This window comes from Brachypodium distachyon, chromosome 3, assembly GCF_000005505.3.
Source record: "Brachypodium distachyon strain Bd21 chromosome 3, Brachypodium_distachyon_v3.0, whole genome shotgun sequence".
Taxonomy (NCBI): Eukaryota; Viridiplantae; Streptophyta; class Magnoliopsida; order Poales; family Poaceae; genus Brachypodium; species Brachypodium distachyon.
Genome location: NC_016133.3, coordinates 22843446 through 22864602, shown reverse-complemented (window position 1 = coordinate 22864602; position 21157 = coordinate 22843446). Strand labels below are relative to the sequence as shown.

General features: G+C 42.4%; 1 protein-coding gene and 1 long non-coding RNA gene across 3 annotated transcripts; one reads left to right on the top strand and one right to left on the bottom strand.

Moving 5' to 3' along the window:
- Positions 1-3071: 3071 nt before the first annotated feature.
- Positions 3072-7839, bottom strand: LOC112271617. The gene is made up of 2 exons (XR_002964929.1): positions 7722-7839; positions 3072-3381 (listed from the first exon to the last, which is right to left on the bottom strand). It is a non-coding gene; the product is annotated as an uncharacterized LOC112271617 (long non-coding RNA).
- Positions 7840-8297: 458 nt separating this feature from the next.
- On the top strand, positions 8298-20481 carry LOC100845502. Of its 2 annotated transcripts, XM_003571687.4 has the most exons (12): positions 8298-8809; positions 8901-9002; positions 13039-13119; positions 13963-14072; positions 14158-14293; positions 14360-14458; positions 15817-15922; positions 16071-16390; positions 16487-16669; positions 16759-16956; positions 18289-18603; positions 19987-20473. In XM_003571687.4, exons 1-12 carry the CDS (start codon positions 8462-8464, stop codon positions 20077-20079), a joined length of 2091 nt encoding a protein of 696 aa, XP_003571735.1. In that variant the 5' UTR covers positions 8298-8461; the 3' UTR covers positions 20080-20473. The 2 variants fall into 2 exon arrangements, with proteins under 2 accessions (XP_003571735.1, XP_010234685.1); XM_010236383.3 differs by lacking the exons at positions 8298-8809; positions 8901-9002 and adding an exon at positions 9886-10597 and having other exon boundaries at positions 19987-20481.
- Positions 20482-21157: the final 676 nt, after the last annotated feature.

Here is a 21157-nt window from a genome sequence, read left to right as displayed (position 1 = left end):
ATTTAGAGTTTAGTCCATTTTGCATTGGACATAAACTTGGCTCATGGGGACAGTTTAGTCCATAAACTTCACAAATGCAACAGCCTAGTCCCTAATTTTTTTTTGAGGGAAAGCCATTAAACCTCTTAGCTTGAATGTTTAGCCCCAAATGCAACCAACTTGGGCTAATCAAGCCTACTTGCACCAGCGTTGCAAGTTTTGCCTGTAAAACCCTACCTGTGTGTACAATATCATAGTGAGGCCTTATCGCCTGGAGGAGCAAATGTGCAAAACATGCCTCATGTTAATCTTAGACTTCATAGACAAAACCCTAACTTTAGAAACCCCAAATTCCAAATATGTAGCTTGTGTTTTCGACGGATTCTATCATACCCAATACTCCAGCCAAACAAAATGGAGTATTAGAAAAGAACACTCTTGACATTTCACATTTTCACATTACTAAAAAAAACATTACTAAAACGGAGAGAGAGATTCGATCGAAGTGTTTTTTTTTGTTTTTTTAGGAATGTGAAAATGTGAAATGTCAAGAGTGTCCTTTTCTAATACTCCATTTTGTCTGGCTGGAGTATTGGGTATGATAGAATCCGTCGAAAACACAAGCTACATATTTGGAGGGTTTCTAAAGTTAGGTTTTTGTCTATGAAGTCTAAAATTAACATGAGGCATGTTTGGCACATTTGCTCCTCCAGGCGATAAGGGCCTCACTATGATATTGCACACACAGTTAGGGTTTTACATTCAAAACTTGCAACGCTCGCGCAAGTAGGCTTGATTAGCCCAAGATGGTTGCTTTTGGGGCTAAACATTCAAGCTAAGAGGTTTAATGGCTTTCCCTCAAAAAAAATTTAGGGACTAGGTTGTTGCATTTGGAAAGTTTATGGACTACACTGTCCCCATGAGCCAAGTTTATGTCCAATGCAATTAACTAACTCTAAATTAAGAGATACTCCTTCCAATCCTAAATTATTGTCGAATACATGTATCTAGACGCTTTTTAAGAATAGATACATCTATATTTGGGCAAATTTGAGTCAAGAATTTAGGATCAGAGGGATTAGTAAAGAGTAAATATAAATAATGATTATTCATCTATATAATCTATAAAGTTGATCCCCACTAATTGCAATTAATGTTTGCAAATTTCACATGCAAGGTGTCCACGTCATCATTCACATCACTATCATGTAAAGTATCTACATCACCATCTCCATCATTTGTTGTAGAGCACTAGTAATCCATTTTGATGGTCCCTTCGACGATTTAATATTTGACACCTAGAATTTTTCACTTTCACGTTAAATAGTTCACCAAATACACATATGTTCATGATATGTATGTCAATCTTTCTAAGATCTATAAATATTCAGGTTGACGAAATTTCACTTTTCGGTTTATCTGAAGCTGTTAATGTTCATGTACATCGAAATTACTTCTATTGTTTTGTTGCATATGTGTTGGGGCTGTTTGGTTGGGCTGGTTGCACCTGTTTCGCATCCGCCATGTAAAATTCACCTTGTTTGGTTTCCTGGAACAGGTTACGTGGGTGCAGCCCGGATGCAAAAAATGCCTCCTCAGCCTGCATCCTGCGTACGCTCGAATCGAGCGTTTTTTCGGTGCAACGGCCTTTCTCTGGTTTATCTCTTCCCGACGTTGTTCTCGTGCTCGTCGCCCGGTGCCAAACCGCCGGCGGCGGCCTACTCCGGCCTCCTCTTTGCCATACGCGCCCTCCCCGTCGATCTCCGAGCTTCCCCAACCCTATTCCCGGCCCAAATCGGGGCCAACGAGCAGTCCGCCACCGCCCAATCGACCGCCGCCGCGACCTCGATTGGCTCCGCCGCCGGCCCGATTCGCTCCGCGACTGCCTCCTATGTCATCCTACCCGTCCTCCGCAGCTGCAGCACCACCTTCACGGGCTCGATTCGGTCCGCAGCTCGACTGGGTCCGGCAACGCAGGCTTTTCTTCTCCTCTTCCTTTGCTGCCGCCGTTCCTCCTTCTCCTCTGCGTCGTTACTCCTCGTCTAGCGCCGCCGCTGCCTCTATTTCGTCTTCTGTCGCCGTTCCTTTGCCCCACCTGCAGCTCCTCCATTCATGGAACACCAAACACACGGCTGCAGCTTGGGGATGCACCCCAGCTGCTGCATCGCCGGCTACAGCAGCCCTCGTGCGATGCAACCCAACAGCTGCAGACAAACCAAACACGCCCGTTGTGAATGCTAAAGTCGTTTTGTCTTACAATATTCATATTTTCTTTGCACTGGATCATATTATTATCATTTGTTCCTAACATCATATCTAGACGTGGATCTAGAAATTTCCGCGGCAACGCGTGGGGAATCGCCTACTATTCAAGGAATGGCTTTCTTGGGATGCAATTCTTACGCGATATGCTATAGGCAAGAAAAATAATAGTTCCTCCATTCCAAAATATAGGTCGTATAACTTTTATTGACAATCAAACTTTCTAAACTTTGACCAACCATTTAGCAAAAGAATATTAACATGTACGTTGCCAAATGAGTATCATTAGATATATTTTGAAAGGAATCATATTATCTTGGTTTGACGTTGTATATGTTGATACGTTTTGACATAACTTTGGTCAAACTTTAAAAAGTTTCGTAGTCAACAAAAGTTATACGTCCTATACTTTCTCCGTTTCAAACTATAAGATGTTCTAGGAACTTTGTCTTAAACAAAACTTTTTAAGGTTTAATCAATGTTATAGAAAAATGTATTGTATCTACTATATCAAATGAGTGTACAAAGTAAATAGCACTGGAAGTTCATAAACTTGGGAGATGGGAACAATTAATATCAGTCCAAATCACATCTCATAGCTCAATCCACGTTGCAGCTAACTGAGCGGGGTTGGCAAACTTGTTGCTATTTCTAAATAACCTCATCAAGGTTCCTTCCTTTTTCCTATAAGATCGAGGCATGTTTCCGTCTTTATTTCTGTGAGACCTTAGGACCGAATTTATGCAATTTAGCCCCAAATGCTAACTCGCGCATAAATTAAGCTCCAGTGCCTCCCTACGATGAACACTTCACAACATACACGCAACGTGTTCATCGCAGGTTGGAACAAAAATGATAACATTACATCACTCTAAAACACAAGATTAAGTCAAGCTCATACAAGGAGCGAAATACCAAGTTATTACAACTCACGGACACATGTCCACAATCATCATTATACCAGCGGAAGCAAATTAGGCCCGAGTACGGACAAGTTACATTTATTGCCTAAGAGGCCGAAACTGGAAGGAGAGCCCGCCACAAGTTCACAGAACCCTGCTCTGGAATCTGCTGGCTAAACGTCGAAGCTGTCGTCGTCGAACTCCACGAAGTAACCACTGACCTGCTCCTCTAGGAACTCTGAAGAAAACAACGTTGCAAAGCAACTGAGTACAAAGTACTCGCAAGACTTACGGGAGATCTAAATTAGACATGCAACAAGTCTCAAAAGGATGGATAATATGGTGGGGTTATGCAGCAGCAATATATCTGGAGAGACTCACTAATGACATCGTCTAAGTAGAGGATGAGAAGCGTCTACTAAGTGAGGTGATCTTCTAATAACTAACACCAACCAAACACAACCTCTTATCACCCCCTCAACCCCTTGTGAGGAAATGATCCAAAGGCACTCACACTTAAGCAGTTTTAAGCATATCCATGATTAAGGCTAATTACTACTCAATTTGATGAGATTAAGTTGATTAAAATGATTAAGTTCTCTATGATCAAGTAATGACCAACCAAGTCCATAATCGTGGACACGGCTTTCCGAAAGATTTATCCCTGCAGGGTGTGCCAATTTACCCGTACACGTTCGTCCAACCCTTATTGCCACTCGAGTAGGAACACACAAAGGCGTGTGTCGGCATGATTGGGCGATACGACGTTTCCAAACCCCACAACTAATCCAGGGGACCACCCAACTGAGTCTAATCCGAAACGAGAGCCCGGCCAAAGCGTCGTACAGACTCAAGAGTTGCGAGAACAGCTGGTAGTGGTTCAAGGCCCGCAGGATGACCACTCCAGACTAGTGCCGCAATCCTATATGTTTGCAAAGTACCAACAAATCTCCAACACAACACCAGCGTATATGCGATATGCCAAATGGAACGCCCGAACTATGTGGCCCCTGGAAGAGCTATGAAACGAGTACTAAGCCGAGGGGGAAGCCATATCTTCTCCCACGAGTGGTTAGCGCGAAGTTTCTTGGGTCGGCGAAAACGAGAACTCAGTCCTTAGGTCGGCGCCAATGGAACAAAACACCAATGCATTAGCACGGCCTCCCATCGTTGCCTTGTGCAGGTAATATAACATGTCACAGTTTAATAATTGCAATTAAATACAGAAAGTAGCATGTGGATGTAGCAATTGTATAACCCCAAGTAAGGACACTAGACTAGCAAGCTAAGCAAAAACTTCTAATGACCAATTAGGGTAATAACAAACATGTGACATGGTAATAGAATAAGGAACAAGACAACAGGCATTTGAGTAGAGCTGACTAAAGCTATGCAATCCTAGAGGCATCGTGACAAGAACCAAGAACGTAACTTAATGCAAGAATGAGAGAGAGGCATTGGGTATAATCAACATGTTCAAGGAATTGGCTGCTTGCCTGGATCCTCGGTCGCTGGGCACCGAGAGAGGGGGTCCGAGGAAGTGTGGGAACTCAGATCGTAGGCGGAGTAAGTCGGAGTCGCTAACGATAAGATCCAAACACACAAGCTAGGTAGGAATAAGCATACATAGAGTGCAATGCGCGAACAAGGATGCATGGCATGTGATAGACTGATGCATTCAATTTAAACAAGAGTTCTAGGCATTTAGTGAAATAGATTATCCATTAGCTAATAAGATAGATGATAACAGTGGTTACACTTTGCCCAAATATAATAAACAGTAACATGGTCATAAAGTACAAGTTCCAAGGAATAATTCACATTTTTACAGAAGGTTCAAATTCATTACCAATTTTAAACTAGGAGCTACACAAGTTCTTATGTTTGAATTTCAAATCTGGGATAGATTTGAAATTTGAAACATCAAAGTGTAAATCTAATTATATAGTTAAATTCCTTGCATTTTTCTGATTCCAAAACATATATGGTTTGTCCAATTTGGATTTAGCATGCATTTACTAGGATTTAAACAAGATAAAACAATTTCCTGCAATTAAACAAAAACCAAAAGGAAAACCCACGCGGATCCGGCGCATGGACTCGGTCCACCGGGTGCGGCGGTGGACTAGGCAACTGGCAGGTGGGTCCATGGGGCCCACGTGTCAGTGGCCGATGAAACTCCAAAAAATTAGGGGTTTTATCCTGCACCGGCGAGGGATCGAACCCGCGACGCACGGATCCGGACAAACGGACGGAGCAAGTGGCCAGTCGGGCTACAAATCGGATCTCGATAGCTATAGGGTGCATACCCTTTTAAACCAAAGGGAAAAACCGGTGGCTCGCGGGCGCGCGCGGCAGCCACGGCGACCTCGCAACAGGCGAAGCAACAAGGCTCGGCCTTTTCATCGATCTAAGACCGGCAGAGGCAAGATGGCGTGACGGCCACCACGCAAGCCTCCCCGGAGCACCGGCGCGGCATGGAGCGGAGCTCGCCAGCGGCGTCCCGAGCACGGTCGTCGCAAACCTAGGGCTACGGTGAACTAAAAAGGGAGAGGAGAGGTGGTACGGGTGCGCGAGGACGAGGCGAAGCTCACCGAGCAGGCTGTCGCCGGTGAGGAAGAAGGAGCTCACCGGAATCTGAAGAAGGGTCGTCGGCGGCCGGAGTTGAAGAAGAGGAGCTAGGCGACGACGTAGTCGATCTCCGGCCAGTTACTCGCGTGTAGACGAAGGAGACGCGCTCGCGGTTCTTTTGACGCGGTCGGCTGGGCTTGAGGACGACGGAGACGGCGGCTCGACGCGGCGACGCCCACGTCTCGGAAAAGAAGGCGACGGCGGCGCGCAGAAAAAAGGAGAGGAGGACCCATCTAGGGTTTTCCTGGTGCTAGGGCTGCGAGGAGGGGCGCGGCGCGGCTTAAGTAGGGGCGTGGAGCTCTCCCTGTCGCTGTCGACGTCGCGCAGGGGGGCTCACCGGGCAGGAACATGAAAAGTAGAGGAGGAAGAACCCCCTGTGAGACAAGGCGTAAACCGGGAAAATGCGTCTTCGCGGCTGGAAGGCGCAACGCGGGCGTGCGCAGTGAGGAGATGGGCCGTTGGGCGCGTTGCTGGGCCGGCTCAGGCCTGAGGTAAGAAAGGTAAGCTTTTTTCTTTTTCTGTTTTCTCTTTTGCAAATAGTTTTTTGATTCAAATTTCAAATACCATTTTGAAAAGCTGAGAAGTAGGAGAATTCAAATATGGCACTAATATTTGGGAGTATTCAAATGGGATGAAAAGTTTAAAACAAAACCCATTTGAATGTCACTTGTAAAATATGGAAAATCAATTAAAACTCAAAGAAGGAAGGATGATTCATATTTGAATCTCCTAGCAAATTCAAACAACAAGATTTCAAACCACAAGTTAAAATGTAATTTTCAAATTTATGTGAAGCAAAGAAGAGATGACATGGCATGGATGCAAATGTAAAATGTCATGCCACAAGAATTAAATTACAAACAGGTCCAACAAGGGCTTAAATATAAGATGTTGCTTTCGGGCCGTTACAATTTCCTCTTCCGAACTACAGTAATTCCCTATTCTTTTCCAAACCCTAACCTCGCAAACTAGCCCACGTCATCAACGAGCTCATCAAATGACAAGGAAAAAACTTGCAAATGTGTTTTCTTTTTGCGAAACCACGTGTGGTCCGGACTCTTGGATTCGAGCATGAGGGCTCTCTAAGGTAAGATGTAGGAAAGATCGATAAAGCTTCATGATGGTTATTGAGAAAACTCTAGAGATGCAAATTTAATAGAAATTCCCTTCCGAATTTTCCTAATAGCCACGTCAGCCAACACGTGGCACTTTCCAGATCTAAAACACGATTTGGACTGCAAGTGTTCCAGCTTGCCAAGTTTAGAGTGTCAAATGCATGATTTACAAATTGTTCACACTTACCAATTTTTTGGATTTCTGGTGTAATTTTCTCCTATTAATATGTCATGATGGATTTAATAAAACTAGTTTAGAGTAATAGACGTTGATATATACTGCGGGTATGTTTGGCACAGATTCAACTCCATAGATTTGATGGAACCGATCATTCATAGCCCTTTTTTCTTGGAGATAGAGTTGTGATTACTTTGACGATGCAATAAGACTACTCATAGTGCAAGTAACTAGCCTAAGATAAACATATTAAACACCTAGATACCGTCATCTCTGGCTCCACGAAAAAATGGAGTTATGAATGCTCTGTAGAATTCTTGAAGATGAAGCTGTCTTAAACACATATATGTGATAAAACTCAGATTTTGGAAGGGGTGCTTGTTTATCGCAGAATGTAATTGCGTGGCAACCTATCGCACTTAGAGCATCTCCAACAACACCCATATTTGGAAAGAATACCAAAAACTGTCAATATGGGTATTTTGATCCAACATCTAGCTACAACAGCATATTCATAAAAGTTGGATACCCAAATTTTTTGGGTAGCTACCCATATTTTAGCTTGTTATTGGGGGCCAAAGCATGGGTACCTACCCCATGGGGCTAAAGCATGGGTACCTACCCCATGGCCCGAGCTGCTGACCGAGCGCCTACCTGTTGCCACCGTTGGCCCTCCCCTCGATTCTGCGGCCCTCCTCCTCCTTGACTCCGGCCGGCGTCTCGCCCCCCTCCTCCTCAACTCTAGCCCCTGCGCCTCGCCACTGCTCCCTGCCCGACCTGCGCCGCCGCCCAGATCGAAGAAGCAGACGGCCGGCTCTGCCGCCCCGATCAACGAAGGAGTACTCCTCCTCTCGACCTGATGCCCCGCGGCCCTCGTCGGCGCCGATCTCCGCGCCCTTCAACCTCCGGCTGCTAGAGCTTGCGGCGCCGCCGGCCGTTGTCCCGCAGCCCCCTTCCCCGAGCCTCTGCTGCTCTCGCGAGCTCTCCCCGACCGTGCAGCGGCTTCGGGGCGGCGGCTCCGGCCGTGCAGCGGTGGCGGCGCTGCGAATCCGGTCTTGTTGGGTCCGATTTGGGTACAATTTGGGGCCACGACGGGAATGGATTTGGGGAAGATGAGCAACTTGTGCCAAAAAAATAAAAGAAATAAACAAAAAGGATATGGTTAGTCAGTTTTGGGTACGCTGCAAAATATGGGCAAGTTTAGATAATTTTGAGTACTTAAATTTTATCTCTCTTCTGCCCATAATGGTTTTGGGTATCCAAATTATGGGTGGAGATGCTCTTAGTTTTCTTACACGTACGCACCCGACCCATCTACCTTCCGCCGACTTCACGCTAACATCCCAACCCCACCACCCGTTCCCCCATAGCCCCACGCCACCTCCTCGCCGGTGATGGACCCACCGCCCCCGCCGCCGTCGCAGTCGCAGCCGCCGCCGCTGCCGCCGGTTAACTGGGACTCGCTCGACGCCCTAGTCCTCGACTTCGTCAGATCTGACCGCCTCATCGTACCTCCCGCCTCCCCGTCGCCGCCCTCGTCCCCATCCTCTTCCACCACCACCGCCACCTCTTCCTCGTCCCCATCCACCTCGACCTCCTCGTCCTACAGCTCGCGCCTCCTCATCCGCCGGGCCCGTCGCGTGCTCGAGGCTGGTGACGTCGACGCTGCGCTCGCGCTCCTCCGCGCCCACGCCCCCGCGGCGCTTCTCGATCACCGCCTCCTCTTCCACCTCCACAAGCAGGTATCGAAACTCTGTTTGCGCTCTCTCTCTCTCTCTCTCTCTCTCTGGGTCTGCCGCAGCCAGTCTGGATGTGAATTGTGTGGTTTTGCAGAGGTTCGTGGAACTGGTGAGGAGGGGTACTGAGGAGGACAGGGAGGCGGCGCTCGATTGCCTCCGCACAGCGCTCGCACCATGCGCTCTCGATGCCTATCCGGTGAGTGCTGCATGGATTTCCTTCCTCTCGACTGAATCTAATGTTGCTTGCTTCACTTAGGGCCGTCAAGTTTAATCACTTGACATGAATTTGGTGTTAGGACTGTGTACTGGACCATGAATGTTAGTTGCAGAATTTCCTGTATGTGTATGAGTCTAATGGTTGATTGAGTTTCCATTGTGTTGAGTTTGGAGGATTTGGTAACACTAGTCTGCATGTGTACCCCGGTTGGATCACATTAATTGTGTGCAAACATGGAGCTAGCCCTTTGTCGGAACCTGGGCACACGGCAAGCTCAAGTACATAATTATGGTCTACCCTACCGGCTGCAATTATTGGACATTTAGATACAGATCATGTAAATATAAGCGATATGTTGACAAAGACAAATCCAGGGCAATCTCAATATATCACAACAGTAGTTGTACATAAATAAACATAAAATGTGATAACAAATAAGACAGTAGCCACCTATCAACTTCAAAGGAGTCAACAACAAAATACCATAATCCAATATCGAGTTGCACACCCAAAAGAGGATCTGTGAGTAAAAAAATGGACGAGTAAATCTTGCATTTTTTTTATTGCAAATGTGACACATTGGAGACGATGAAACATACCAATAGTGTGCATGTGCTAATTAGGCTAGGCAAGTGTCCTTTCCAAAACCTCATGGTTTGAAACCGCTTAGCAATAAGGTCATCATCTAGTTGCTTAAGAATTTCCCCCTCGGTGTAGCGTATCATCAGCCACTGAACCAATCATTAGTTATCTCGTTGCACAATTTGAACTTGATAATCTTCATAGCTGAGAAGGCCCTTTTAACCAATGCAGTTTACACAGGAATAACAAAGCCAACTCATTTAGTTTGCAGACCAATGGAAAAACCAAATGTTTCTCGGTTTCCACCATCTTTGGAACCAAACTTTGAAGATCCACAAAAGAAGAAAAATGCAGCATGCCTTCTCACACTGAAGAATGTATGTTTGAAGTTGGTCTCTAATGATTGCACGATCATCATCATTTGAGAAATCATCAGTCAATTTCAGCTAGCTAGCAAGCTTGTCAGCATCGAACTCAGAGAACGAATTCTTTTGATTAATGCATGAGAAGCTCAAGATTATCTCTGAAGATGCTTCGTTAAAGCAATTATTCATCTTGGTGCATATCTTGTCAATGGCAACATAGAAGATCGATCTCGATAAAGATAGAGATCATTTGAAGTCATCCCATCAAGCCTCGAATGGCCCCAAACTTGTATTTTTTCTTCCATATTGGGAATCAGAATACTTGGCCAACACAAAAGTGTTAAACTGCTGGCGAGATGACAGTGGGCGGAGCTAGAGCCTAGTCCCTGGTGGGCGGTCCACGGGGTGATCAGCGGCGAACTAGTCTGGCGAGATGGTTGGAGGAGTCCGGCGAAGGCCACAAGCGGAGTTCGGCAGAGTCCGGTGACCTAGCAATGCAGAGCTCGGCCCTCACGGAAGCAAGCAGGGCCGGCAAAAGAGAGGAATCGGGCTGGTGGAAAATTGATGTTTGGTAGGGAAAATCTATCCAGGTGGACAAGTTGCGGCGTCCAGAATCATTCGGCAGGGGTAAGACAAAAACCTAACCTAGGCCCTAATATATTTCCTAGAGGCCAAGGTCGAATACACAAACGTACATTTGTGGTAAATATGCAGGAAACCCCTTATAAAATGGGGAAAATACACAACAATACATGGAAAGTATATACAACTCTTAACAGTCTACATGGTGCAGGACACTTGTAGCTCATACGGAACCATTATACATTGTTTGTGACAGAATTTGTCAATTTGTTAATTTAGATAAGAATAGATATATGAAGGCAGAAGGATGTTGGTGTGATTTTGACAGTCTGAATTGGTAAAGTAGGACGGGGTGCTATCTGGAGAAACGGTGTAACTAGTTAGTCATAAGACGGTAAACTTATTTTTGGAATTGCGATGAGAACGAATGATATTTTAGGTGTTAAAAGAGCAAATTTCCCTAAAATTAATACCACAAATTGTTGTAACTTGTAACGGAGTTAGTGGACACGTCACAAAATGTGCTTGTTCTCACTCCTCCCCAGAAGTTAATTTCATGAAAGGTTTTCTTTGCTTATTTAACAGTTTATTTCAAGGAATATTGGAACTTAGTTTCAGATTCTTGCTATTTTTGGAGGTAACCCATTTGCTTTCATCTGGTTTATTCAGTCTAAGGATGACTATGGAGACTAGCATAGCATTTTGTTGATTGTAAAATTTATAGTTGGTAAAGGCTAACTCTAGGGATTAACTGGTGGTGTAAATTTTCAAAAAGGATAATTAGTCTGGTGTTCCACTGGAGTGACCTTCTGTGCGAATAACTGAACCTACTTGTTGAAAGATGCCATCTGGCCTTCTTTCATTCAAAACACCTATGTTATGAAATATTTGGAGCAAGTATACTGGAATAAGATGCTGCAACAAACTACTGTTATTACTTTCACTAAATTCCTTGGTACAATTCTACTTCCTGTTGCGCAGTAACACACTATTGAAAGCGAATTAATATGCTTCTGCTCTACGCTATAACTATTTGCTTTCCCTGTTTGTTATCATAACTTCCAGTTTCTTTCCTTTTTTAGCCCGGGGAGGTCACATTTTGAATCTATTATACATGCTTAGATTGAACATTGGGATATGTAAAAGGGCAGGATGTGTCAAATACTGAAAATTGAAATCCTTGTTCCCTTCCAGTAGAGGTTGTATGCTGATGGTTTGAATTACAATTGCGCTCCGGGAGCTGCCACTGGTTTTATGTTGATCTAAGAAGCCAATCTAATTGGACTGAATGACCAATGGAATCAAATGGTAAACTTGACCAGATGACACATCTAACTACTTGGAAGTGTCTATATGGATTTCTGATGCAGCTCCAGCATCTCATCTTGTTGTTCCTGCTGGCCCTACGTCCAGAGCATGCCATAGCACGTATCTCACGTATCAAATACAAGGATACATCGGGATACAGATATCCCGGAGTATTCCATTTTTCAATTTAAAACAATTAAAGAAAGTGATAGGGCTTAGATACGTCGGATACAGTTTGGGATACACCAGCCCAGTATTTTGACCAAAAGCAGCCCAAGGTGATGAATGAGAGAGCAAAGCCTAGAGTCCATTTCTCAGGTAAGTTGCCCACGCGCTAGACCCACAAACTGCCGACAGGATCCCCTCCATGTGTTGCCTCTGCTGGGATTCCCTCCATGCCATGCGGATCCCCCTCCCAGGCCGCCTGCTGCCTCCACGTTGGCAGCAGCCTTCTTCCTCCACACTGACAGCCGCCTCCAGGCTCCAGTAGGCAGCAGGTATCCCATCCTGCTCGCTCATCTCTTCTTTGTTTCTTGGTCTCTGGCTACTAGCTAGTACCAGCTTCTTGCTCTGCCTAACTGCGTGCTTGTATGTATGTAGGTTGCTATTTTTTTTTTTGGCGGGGACAGGTGTGTCTTGCTGCTTGACACTTAACAGAGAAAGGCATAGGAGCTGGTGAAGGGGTACCCAGTAGTGGGCCCAGTCAGTCTCACCTTTTGTGTTGTTCTGACTGGGAGTGGGCAGTGACGATGGTATATTGGCAATCTTGTTGTATTTTGAAAATAAATAGATAAGACATGTATATATACTTGTCGTATCCCCGATTGCTACTTTCGAGAAATGCCCTATCCCCATATCGCTGTATCCATATCCCTGTACTGTGCAACTTAGGTTGCTTCCCATGCCCACTGCTCACATTGAGGAGGCACTTGTTGTAGCCAAACTGATGCATATCATATCATTCATTTGGACTAACATGTGATACAAATTTTAGTTCCTACGTATTTTGGATAGTAATTTAGGTACCTGTATTCTATTTTTTACCATGTTCATTATAATTTCTTTGGTTCATTTTGATCATGCATAATTATTTTATTTTTTTGCCATGTTCATTAGAATTTCTATGTGTTCATTTTGATCATGCATAATGAATATTGCTGTGTTGGTATGTTCCAAAGGAAGCTTATGAGGAATTCAAGCATATACTGCTGGTTTTAATATATGACAAAGATGATCAATCTTCCCCAGTTGCCAATGAGGTATGCACAATCCTATGTTCCCATATTACTCTGTGAGCTTTTCAACCATAGAACAATTAGAAGGGTAGCATACTAGCATGTCCCCAGTATTTCTTTTTTCTCGATCATGGAACCAAGTGCTTGTCATTTCGTATGTTCTCAGCATTTCTGTTTGAGAATACCTATTTAGTTAGTGATTTAGAAGTACTTTTCAGCTATAACTATATCAGTTATGGCGGCGTATCCGGTGGATACCACTCTTACGGTGCGAACTCTATAAAATCATGTTTAAAAGTTTCAAAAAATTCCTACAAAAATACCATATGTTGGAGGTGTGATGCTCTACAGATGTGCAAAATTTCAAGTCTAAAGGAGTTAAGAAGAGAAACATACAAATGAATTGTGCCAAACAGTGAAGGACCACTATTCATGCTGAAATTGTTTTTTTGCTGCTACTTAACGCAATTGAGTTTGGACTTGAAATTTTAAACATTACTTCTCTAACATATATATATATATATATATTTAGAATTTTTTATAACAATTTACGATGGAGGTTGAACAGTTTGCACCTTAAAAGTGGTTTTCACTGGATACGCTGCCATTAGTTATGAAAGTAAAGGAAACTTGCAATTTCCCACGCTTCACATTCTGAAGTTAACGATTATTAATTATTTCACTTATCCTTATAAGTAGCTTCTGTCAAGTTTTTGTTCATGAACAGTTTGCTGCTTTAAACTACACCTTTACAGTTTTCGAGCGTTATGTTTCTTGCTTCTTATTACCTCTATTTTTCTGACGACAGAGTCTACTATTGGTAGTCGATATCTGACACATTTCTTTCTCTTGAAATGCTTTTGACAGTGGTCTATAAACAGGAGATTTGAACTTGCTGGGTTGCTATCGTCCATATTAAGAGCTCATCTACAAGCTTACGATCCTATTCTCTCAATGACCCTAAGATACTTAATGAGGTACCTAATATGTGACATCATCGTCTTGCCTTTCCTAGCGTACTTTCTTGATACCATTCTGACAATCTTCAAACATTTTGAAAAGCATTCACAAAGTATTTTGCTCACGGCAAGGACTTTCATCACCTATATCTGATCTGACCGATCGGCTGCTCTTTGAGGATCGTGATCCGCCTGCAGTTCCCCAGGAATGTTCAGTAGAAGCACCACCATTTGACGAGGCATGCACTTCTTGGAAACTATTTACTCTATGCTCCATATGCCAGCTTTTAATAGTTGATTATCAGGTTGACATTCAAGCCCTAGCACACGCGGTGCAGTTGACGAGACAAGGCGCTGTTGACAGCTTGAAGTTTGCAAAAGGAGATTTATATCAAGCATTTCAGGTTTTATACTTTTATTACAATATAAATTTGAGTATGGGACTATTCATCTATGTGTATATTGTGTTACAATTTCCACCTAAAGTACCTGGCAAACACAAAGTTGTTTGAATAGCTATTTTAGTAAAAGTTGCACTGTTTAGTATGTAAGGTTATTACTCTTTCAAAAGGGTTGTTAATCGAAGCATTATTAAAGTTGTGAAATATAAATTTAGGATCAAAGTTTGTATTTACATCTTCAACTTTTCTTTAAATCCAAAAACACCACTTTCAAGCTGTTCCCTGTTCTGCCACCAACTATCAAAGTTGTTCACTTCTCGCACCTGCGCTGGCTCCTGTAGTTGTTGTTCACATGTTTGGCAGCCACATCACTGGTTTTGCTCACCAGCCATAATCTCATCCCATTTTTTTCTCATGTGTTTCTTTTTATCACTTTTGACATCCTCTATATCCATGCACCATGTCTAGTGCAGTTTCAGTTGAGATGACGCCATGGGCAGAATGAAGCACATGCACAAGCAGTTTGAGGACCCCATTTCTCTCTCACTTGTCTTCTTTGCTATCCGGCGAGCTCTGTTATGTGGAACTGCCATCAAAGGTTGACTTTCTGGAGGCAAAGCGTGGGAGGCACTGCTGCCTCCTTTTCCTCATCTACATGCTGCCCCTTCCCCGTTGATACCAAACAGCTGCATTCCAGCCGACACAGCGATTTTTGTCGTGCTTCAGTTACGTGCCTCTTTGGGCATTTATTTCTCGGGCGAGTGACAGTTGCATTTGTGCTGTAGGCAAGGAGCACTAGCTATCATGGCTGATTTCATAACCAAACCAAGCAATTTAATTGTTTTTTGTGGATCACAAGCTTCAGAGATTAGCATCTAACCAAGCAATTGAAACAAACTAATCTCAGAAGATAGAATTTAGGTCCCATAGTTATTAATGGAGAAGGTTCCATTCTGAATGTGGTGAAGCAGCTCCAGCCAAATTTGCCAATGAAGATGTCTTGAGCCGCAGCAGCTCTTATAGGATTAAGATTACTCGAGCTGGCGATTTGTGAGTTGCAGGGGAGGAAGGCCTGCACGTCCTCGAAGAAGCAACACATTTCTTTAGATGACATGGCTGGTGGTTTGGGGTGTGGTTGTTGGCATGGCCAAGAGAGATTAGACATTGGTGAACAATGAATGTTTTTTTGGAATGTTAAAGCTGAAAAGTGAAAACTACTGACGTGTTCTTATTATTGGCCTGTTATTTAATAGAATGGGACAAGGCTAGTTTTTTCTTTTTTTTTTCTATCTGTGTTTAAGCAATAGCTCCTTATGTCTTCCTCAATACCAGTGCCTATAACGAAATGTGTAAAATGCCAGAACGAATTGTGCCGAATGAAGCTGGATATGTCACTTCTGGATAAACTTGTACACGAGTACTGTATATACAGGGGGATTGTTGAAGGCTGTTCTCATGCCCATCCTGGTAAAAGACTGAACTGTACTTGAGCTTACCTGACAATTTGATTACTTTAGATATGTGATTATTGTGCTCTGTTGCTTAGTTATCTTTCAGAAGTACCTTTATGGTCCTGTCTTGCACTAATGCAGATCTTCTCTTGGACATTCTGTAGGGACTTCTGACTTGAAATCTGGTCAAACTAATGGTGTTAGTTTTATAAATAAGCAAGGAGCAAATAATGAAACACAGTTTGAATGTGAAATGACTGACAATCAGGATGGTGGTTGTAGCACAAGTGATATTACCCATCATGATTCTTGGTCCAAGAGATTACGCAGGGTTAGGAGCAGTACATCAGGGCAGGGAAGGCGGAAGAGATGGAGAGGTCGAGCAGATGATCTATGTTATTCATGCGAGACTTCAGGGGATGCAAATCTTGAAATGCTGCCTCCTGCCTTTGACATGGATGAGGATGTTGTGATAGAAAAAAAGGTAAGCTTTATTTTCAATTTCAATTCATTATTCTGACCTGATCCTAGATTTTTCAAAAATAAATAAAAATCATTGATGATCATTTCCCTATTTTAGCACTTGGTGTCAGATTCTGGTTTGTCTGATACTAGAAACATGCAAGATCAGAAGTATGAGGTTATTTTAGAGATGAGGGACCTGACAGGCAAAGGAATGGCTTCCAAAGTTGTGGATGAAATAAACAGCATAGATCCTGATTTCTTTTTTCAAAACCCTATTCTTCTATTTCAGCTAAAACAGGTGAGTCCCTACATTGCAATCACATTATTCTGCAGGTCTTGTAGGTAGAAACATGTGCCTTAGGAATATTGTATATTTTACCATTTCAGGTTGAATTTCTTAAGCTAGTCGCTGGTGGTGATTGTGTAGCTGCTCTCAAGGTAGCATCCTCTCATCTGGGACCTCTTGCTTCCAGTAACCAAGCTTTACTGAAGCCTTTGAAGGAAACTTTGGTAACACTGATTCAACCCAATGAAGATGTACTCACAAAGGCAGTATCATTGCCTGTTCTTGCTAGTTCTCTCCAGGTATGTAGTGTTTATATGTTCCAGGGAGATACCAAATCTGAACTATCTAGTGTAAACCGTACGCATTTTCAATTTCTCATGTGTACTCGTGGTATTAGAGTTCAATTTGTGTAGTATCTCTGCACGTGAAAGACAGAAACACACCATCATCCCTTCACTGGTAGGCTAGCAGCAACTGTTGGCGAACGTGTGCTGTAGATTGAAGTTTCTGTAGCAAAGCGGTGATTCTAGCGGTGCCGGTATGTACCGGCACTGCTTCCACCAATCGGAGCCCTCCACCCCACGTGCTCAGGTGTCAGCACGTAAGAGTAGGAATGGGAATGGGAATGCCGGAATGGTTTTTGCTAGTTTTGTACCAACACATTTTGTTGTTTGTACAAATTATTTAATGGTCCAAACAAACTCAAAATTTTATGAAAATTTAAGGGTAGTCTTAAGATTGGATAATCCACCTTCAGTAAAAGTTTCAAAAATTTCAAAACAAGTTTGAAAATCCACTATTGGAATTTGATATACCATATATCAATGATATATATCATTCGTATATCATATACGAATGACATATATCATTCATCAATAACACATATCACATACCATTCGTTTAACATATACCAGTAAATATATCATATACTGATGACATATATCATTCATATATCATACCAATGAGTATATATCCATTCATATATCATACCAATGAGTATATATTTTTATTGGTATATGGCATATGAATGATATATTTACTGGTGTATGATATATGAATGATATGTCATCGGTATATGATATATTTACTGGTATATGATAAATGAATGGTATGTGATATGTGTCATTGGTGTATGGTCTATGATATATGAATGGGATATGTCATTCGTATATGATATACGAATGATATATGTCATTGGTATATGGTATATAAAATTCCAATAATGGATTTTCAAACTTGCTCTGAAAATTTTGAAACTTTTACTGAAGGTGGATTTTCCCATCTTAAAACAACCCTCAAATTTTCATAAAATTCTGATTTTGTTTGGACCATTAAATAATTTTTAAGAACACAAAATGTGTTAGTACAAAACTAAGAAAATCCAATCCCATTCCCATTCCTTATCTTCACTGCAGACGCCCGAGCACGTGAGTGGGTATGTGGGGGGTGGGGGGCTTTGCTTTGCTCAGCACGTGGGGAGGCTGTGATTGGTGGAACCGGTGCCGGTACATACCGGCACCATTAGAAAAGTGTTTTGCTTTCTGTAGTCAGAGTGAAGGATGTGGGGCCACTGTTTGTAATATTTGTCTGGAGTGAAGTTGGATGGTATTATGACATCTTCTCTTTTGTAGCTTGCGATAAGCAGGAGGCTTGGTATCAAAGAACCCCAGTTAATGAAGATAGTGAGGACAACACTTCATACGCACACCGAATGGTTTAAGCTTCAGATGTGCAAGGACCGTTTTGATCATCATTTGAAGATTGATTCTCTGAAAGAGTTCGATCCATCTGCGAGTCACAGTATGTCCAAGGCTCTTACAGATGAATGTGGCAATGGATCATCTCAAATCACAACATGCTCAAGTGGCAAGGTGCCAGATGAAGGTAGTAGCCCACAGGTGTCGTCAGAAGTTGCATGCGATGAAAGCGCTATACTCAAGGTTATGGTAAGTCATATATCATAAGAGAATTCCTCATTTGCCACTTATTAGCTCCTTCAATGATAAGCTACTAAATTTAGTGTAAATCAACAAAAATGTGCCTCTTCCGAGATTCAGCCCAAAGTGATCCTAGCGCGAAACTTTAACCAAATCTGACCCCTTCGCTCAACATCAACCTCTGTGGCGTTGAATGTGACTAGGTTAATGCAATATAGCTTGGCGTTGAAAAAAACTTGGCAATTGACATTTCGTTGTAAGTTAGAGATTGTACTAGGACTCTTTTGTACTCTTGAACTGAAACCACGACAAGAATTTAGGATCGGAGGGAGTATTTCATTCTGTTGTTTTCTGTCAGTCAAAGACTGGTGCTTTCCATTCCATCAATGACTGTCGGTCAATGATTAGGTTTGGTGTGACAAGACCCCACTGGATGACAACAGACACAATTCAAATTCCCGATCTGAATGTCACTTATTCAATGCAATAACAGAAGGAGATAAGCAATCAAAATTAGTTGATATTAATCAGCATGCAGCAATAAACAATAGTTAATGATGAGTGTGAAGTCATACTGGTGGAAGAGGCTGTAGCAAGATGGCGGCGGTCAGCTGGTGAGGTTGAACTAAGTTGGGTACTAAAGTAACTTAGTCAGGGAGAACTTTCAACCTTGGTCTACTTTGCGCTATTTTTCAGAATGGAACTCCCCGTTCTGAGGGTAAATTGAATTGATGTCAACAAGTTGGAGTTTGTGGCCTGGTGTTTCAGATGGGCATCCCTCTGTTCCAGTCTAGATGATGCTTTTGACTTTGCACAATCGATGCTGTGCAGCTTTGATGACTGCTCTTTTTAATAAAAATGTGCTCCCTCTGATCCTAAATTCTTGACTCAAATTTGCTCAAATATGGATGTATCTATTCTTAAAAAGCGTCTAGATACATGCAATATTTCAACAACAATTTAGGATCGGAGGGAGTACATAACAATCAGAAAATAAGTTCTATTCTGAAAATATTTTTCATGACACGTTTAATGGTACGTTTGCACCTAACTAACCCATGGAGTCTTTTTTATCAATTAATATTCAAAGATTGAGAAGTTTGGCAGTCATTTGTGGTTCATATTGTATAATTAATTTATGCAACCAGAGGAAGTTTGTTTTTCAGATCGTGTTTTCCTGAAACTCTTTGTAGATGTAGAGTGGCTTTGTAATGTTGAATTCTCTAGTTTGTCTATTTATAGGTATCAGAATGATATGTTTATGCATGTACTTCTAAGATTGATGAGAATGGATTGTAAACTGCTGATGAACAACTGTCAGTATTCGAGTTTTCTTAAGTGCTTTATATATGATTCATAAATTAACCTCTTAGCTCTATCTCCTGTTTGTAGGAATTCCTTGCTTTGCCTAGGCCGGATGCCATCCAACTCCTCATGCAATATGAAGGAAATGCAGAAACAGTAATCCAACAAATATTTTCATAGTGTTTTGTGTAAATGGCATACACATTTTATTTGTTTTAGAAAGCAAATTTTCCATCACACTCTTTAGCTGTATTTAAACTAGGTTCCCCCTTTCAGTCTTGTGTGCTATCTTCTTGCCCATGTAACATTGAAACATAGAAGAAAAATAAGTCAGTTCACAGTTTTCATGCAAGGCACCAAAGAATATGAGTGAACTTGTGATATGAGTAGGAAGGGTTTGATCTTAGTTTGTCTTTTGCATTACTCCTGATTCGACAAATAGGTGAGTATATGATTATGGAGACACCGACCATAAAACTCACATGGATGTACCCTCCGTTGCTCTGTGTAATCATGTAACCGGGTGTTGTACAACAATTGAACAAGTACAATCTATATTTTATTCCCTGTGTGACTTCTTTCTGTACCATGTATATTTCCGATGTAGTAAAGGGGGTATCCAGTAGAATACCATATATCTGTCATACTTCTTGCAGCGTCCCAGTTTGATATTAGAGCAGTTTCTTATGCAAAGTTTGTCATCAAGTCTGAAGTAGAGTGACTGGTTGTACCGCTGTTGATGGGGTCTATCCATTATTTTTGGGGAAGTTCACATCACTGACCTAAACTCTTCATCCTATTAACTGAGCTGGGGTGGAACATTCGGGTGCAGTTTGAAGTTCTTATTTTAAAAGCTGTAAAACGGAAAAGTTTGAATCACTACCTGAACTTTGGTGCGTCTAACTCAACCCTTGAAATACGAAACCATCCACCAAAAATGTGTACTGAGAGACAGTTTCATAAATGTTCTATTCTTCTGTCCATATTAATTGTCGAAATATTACATATATCTAGATGTTCTTTAGGCATAAATACATCCATATTTGGACAAATTTGAGACAATTAATATGGATCAGAGGGAGTAGATGACTTGCCGTAATTGGATTGGGTTCGCCCCAAAATTCCTCGACCATCCCATGAAGAAATGTGCTTCTATCTCATCTTTTCCCCTTCATTACAAAGTTGGACGACTCTACTCCATTCACCTTTATCTATGAAACCAAGCACACCACATCCTCCTTGGAAATATTACTCTGAA

Bases quoted from the DNA above. Each gene is read 5' to 3' on its own strand.
- LOC100845502 (XM_003571687.4), top strand. From the start codon at position 8,462: ATGGACCCACCGCCCCCGCCGCCGTCGCAGTCGCAGCCGCCGCCGCTG. The intron at 14,459-15,816 runs GTTTTATACTTT...GTAAAATGCCAG, and splicing joins ATTTATATCAAGCATTTCAG to AACGAATTGTGCCGAATGAA. The intron at 16,670-16,758 runs GTGAGTCCCTAC...TTACCATTTCAG, and splicing joins TTCTATTTCAGCTAAAACAG to GTTGAATTTCTTAAGCTAGT.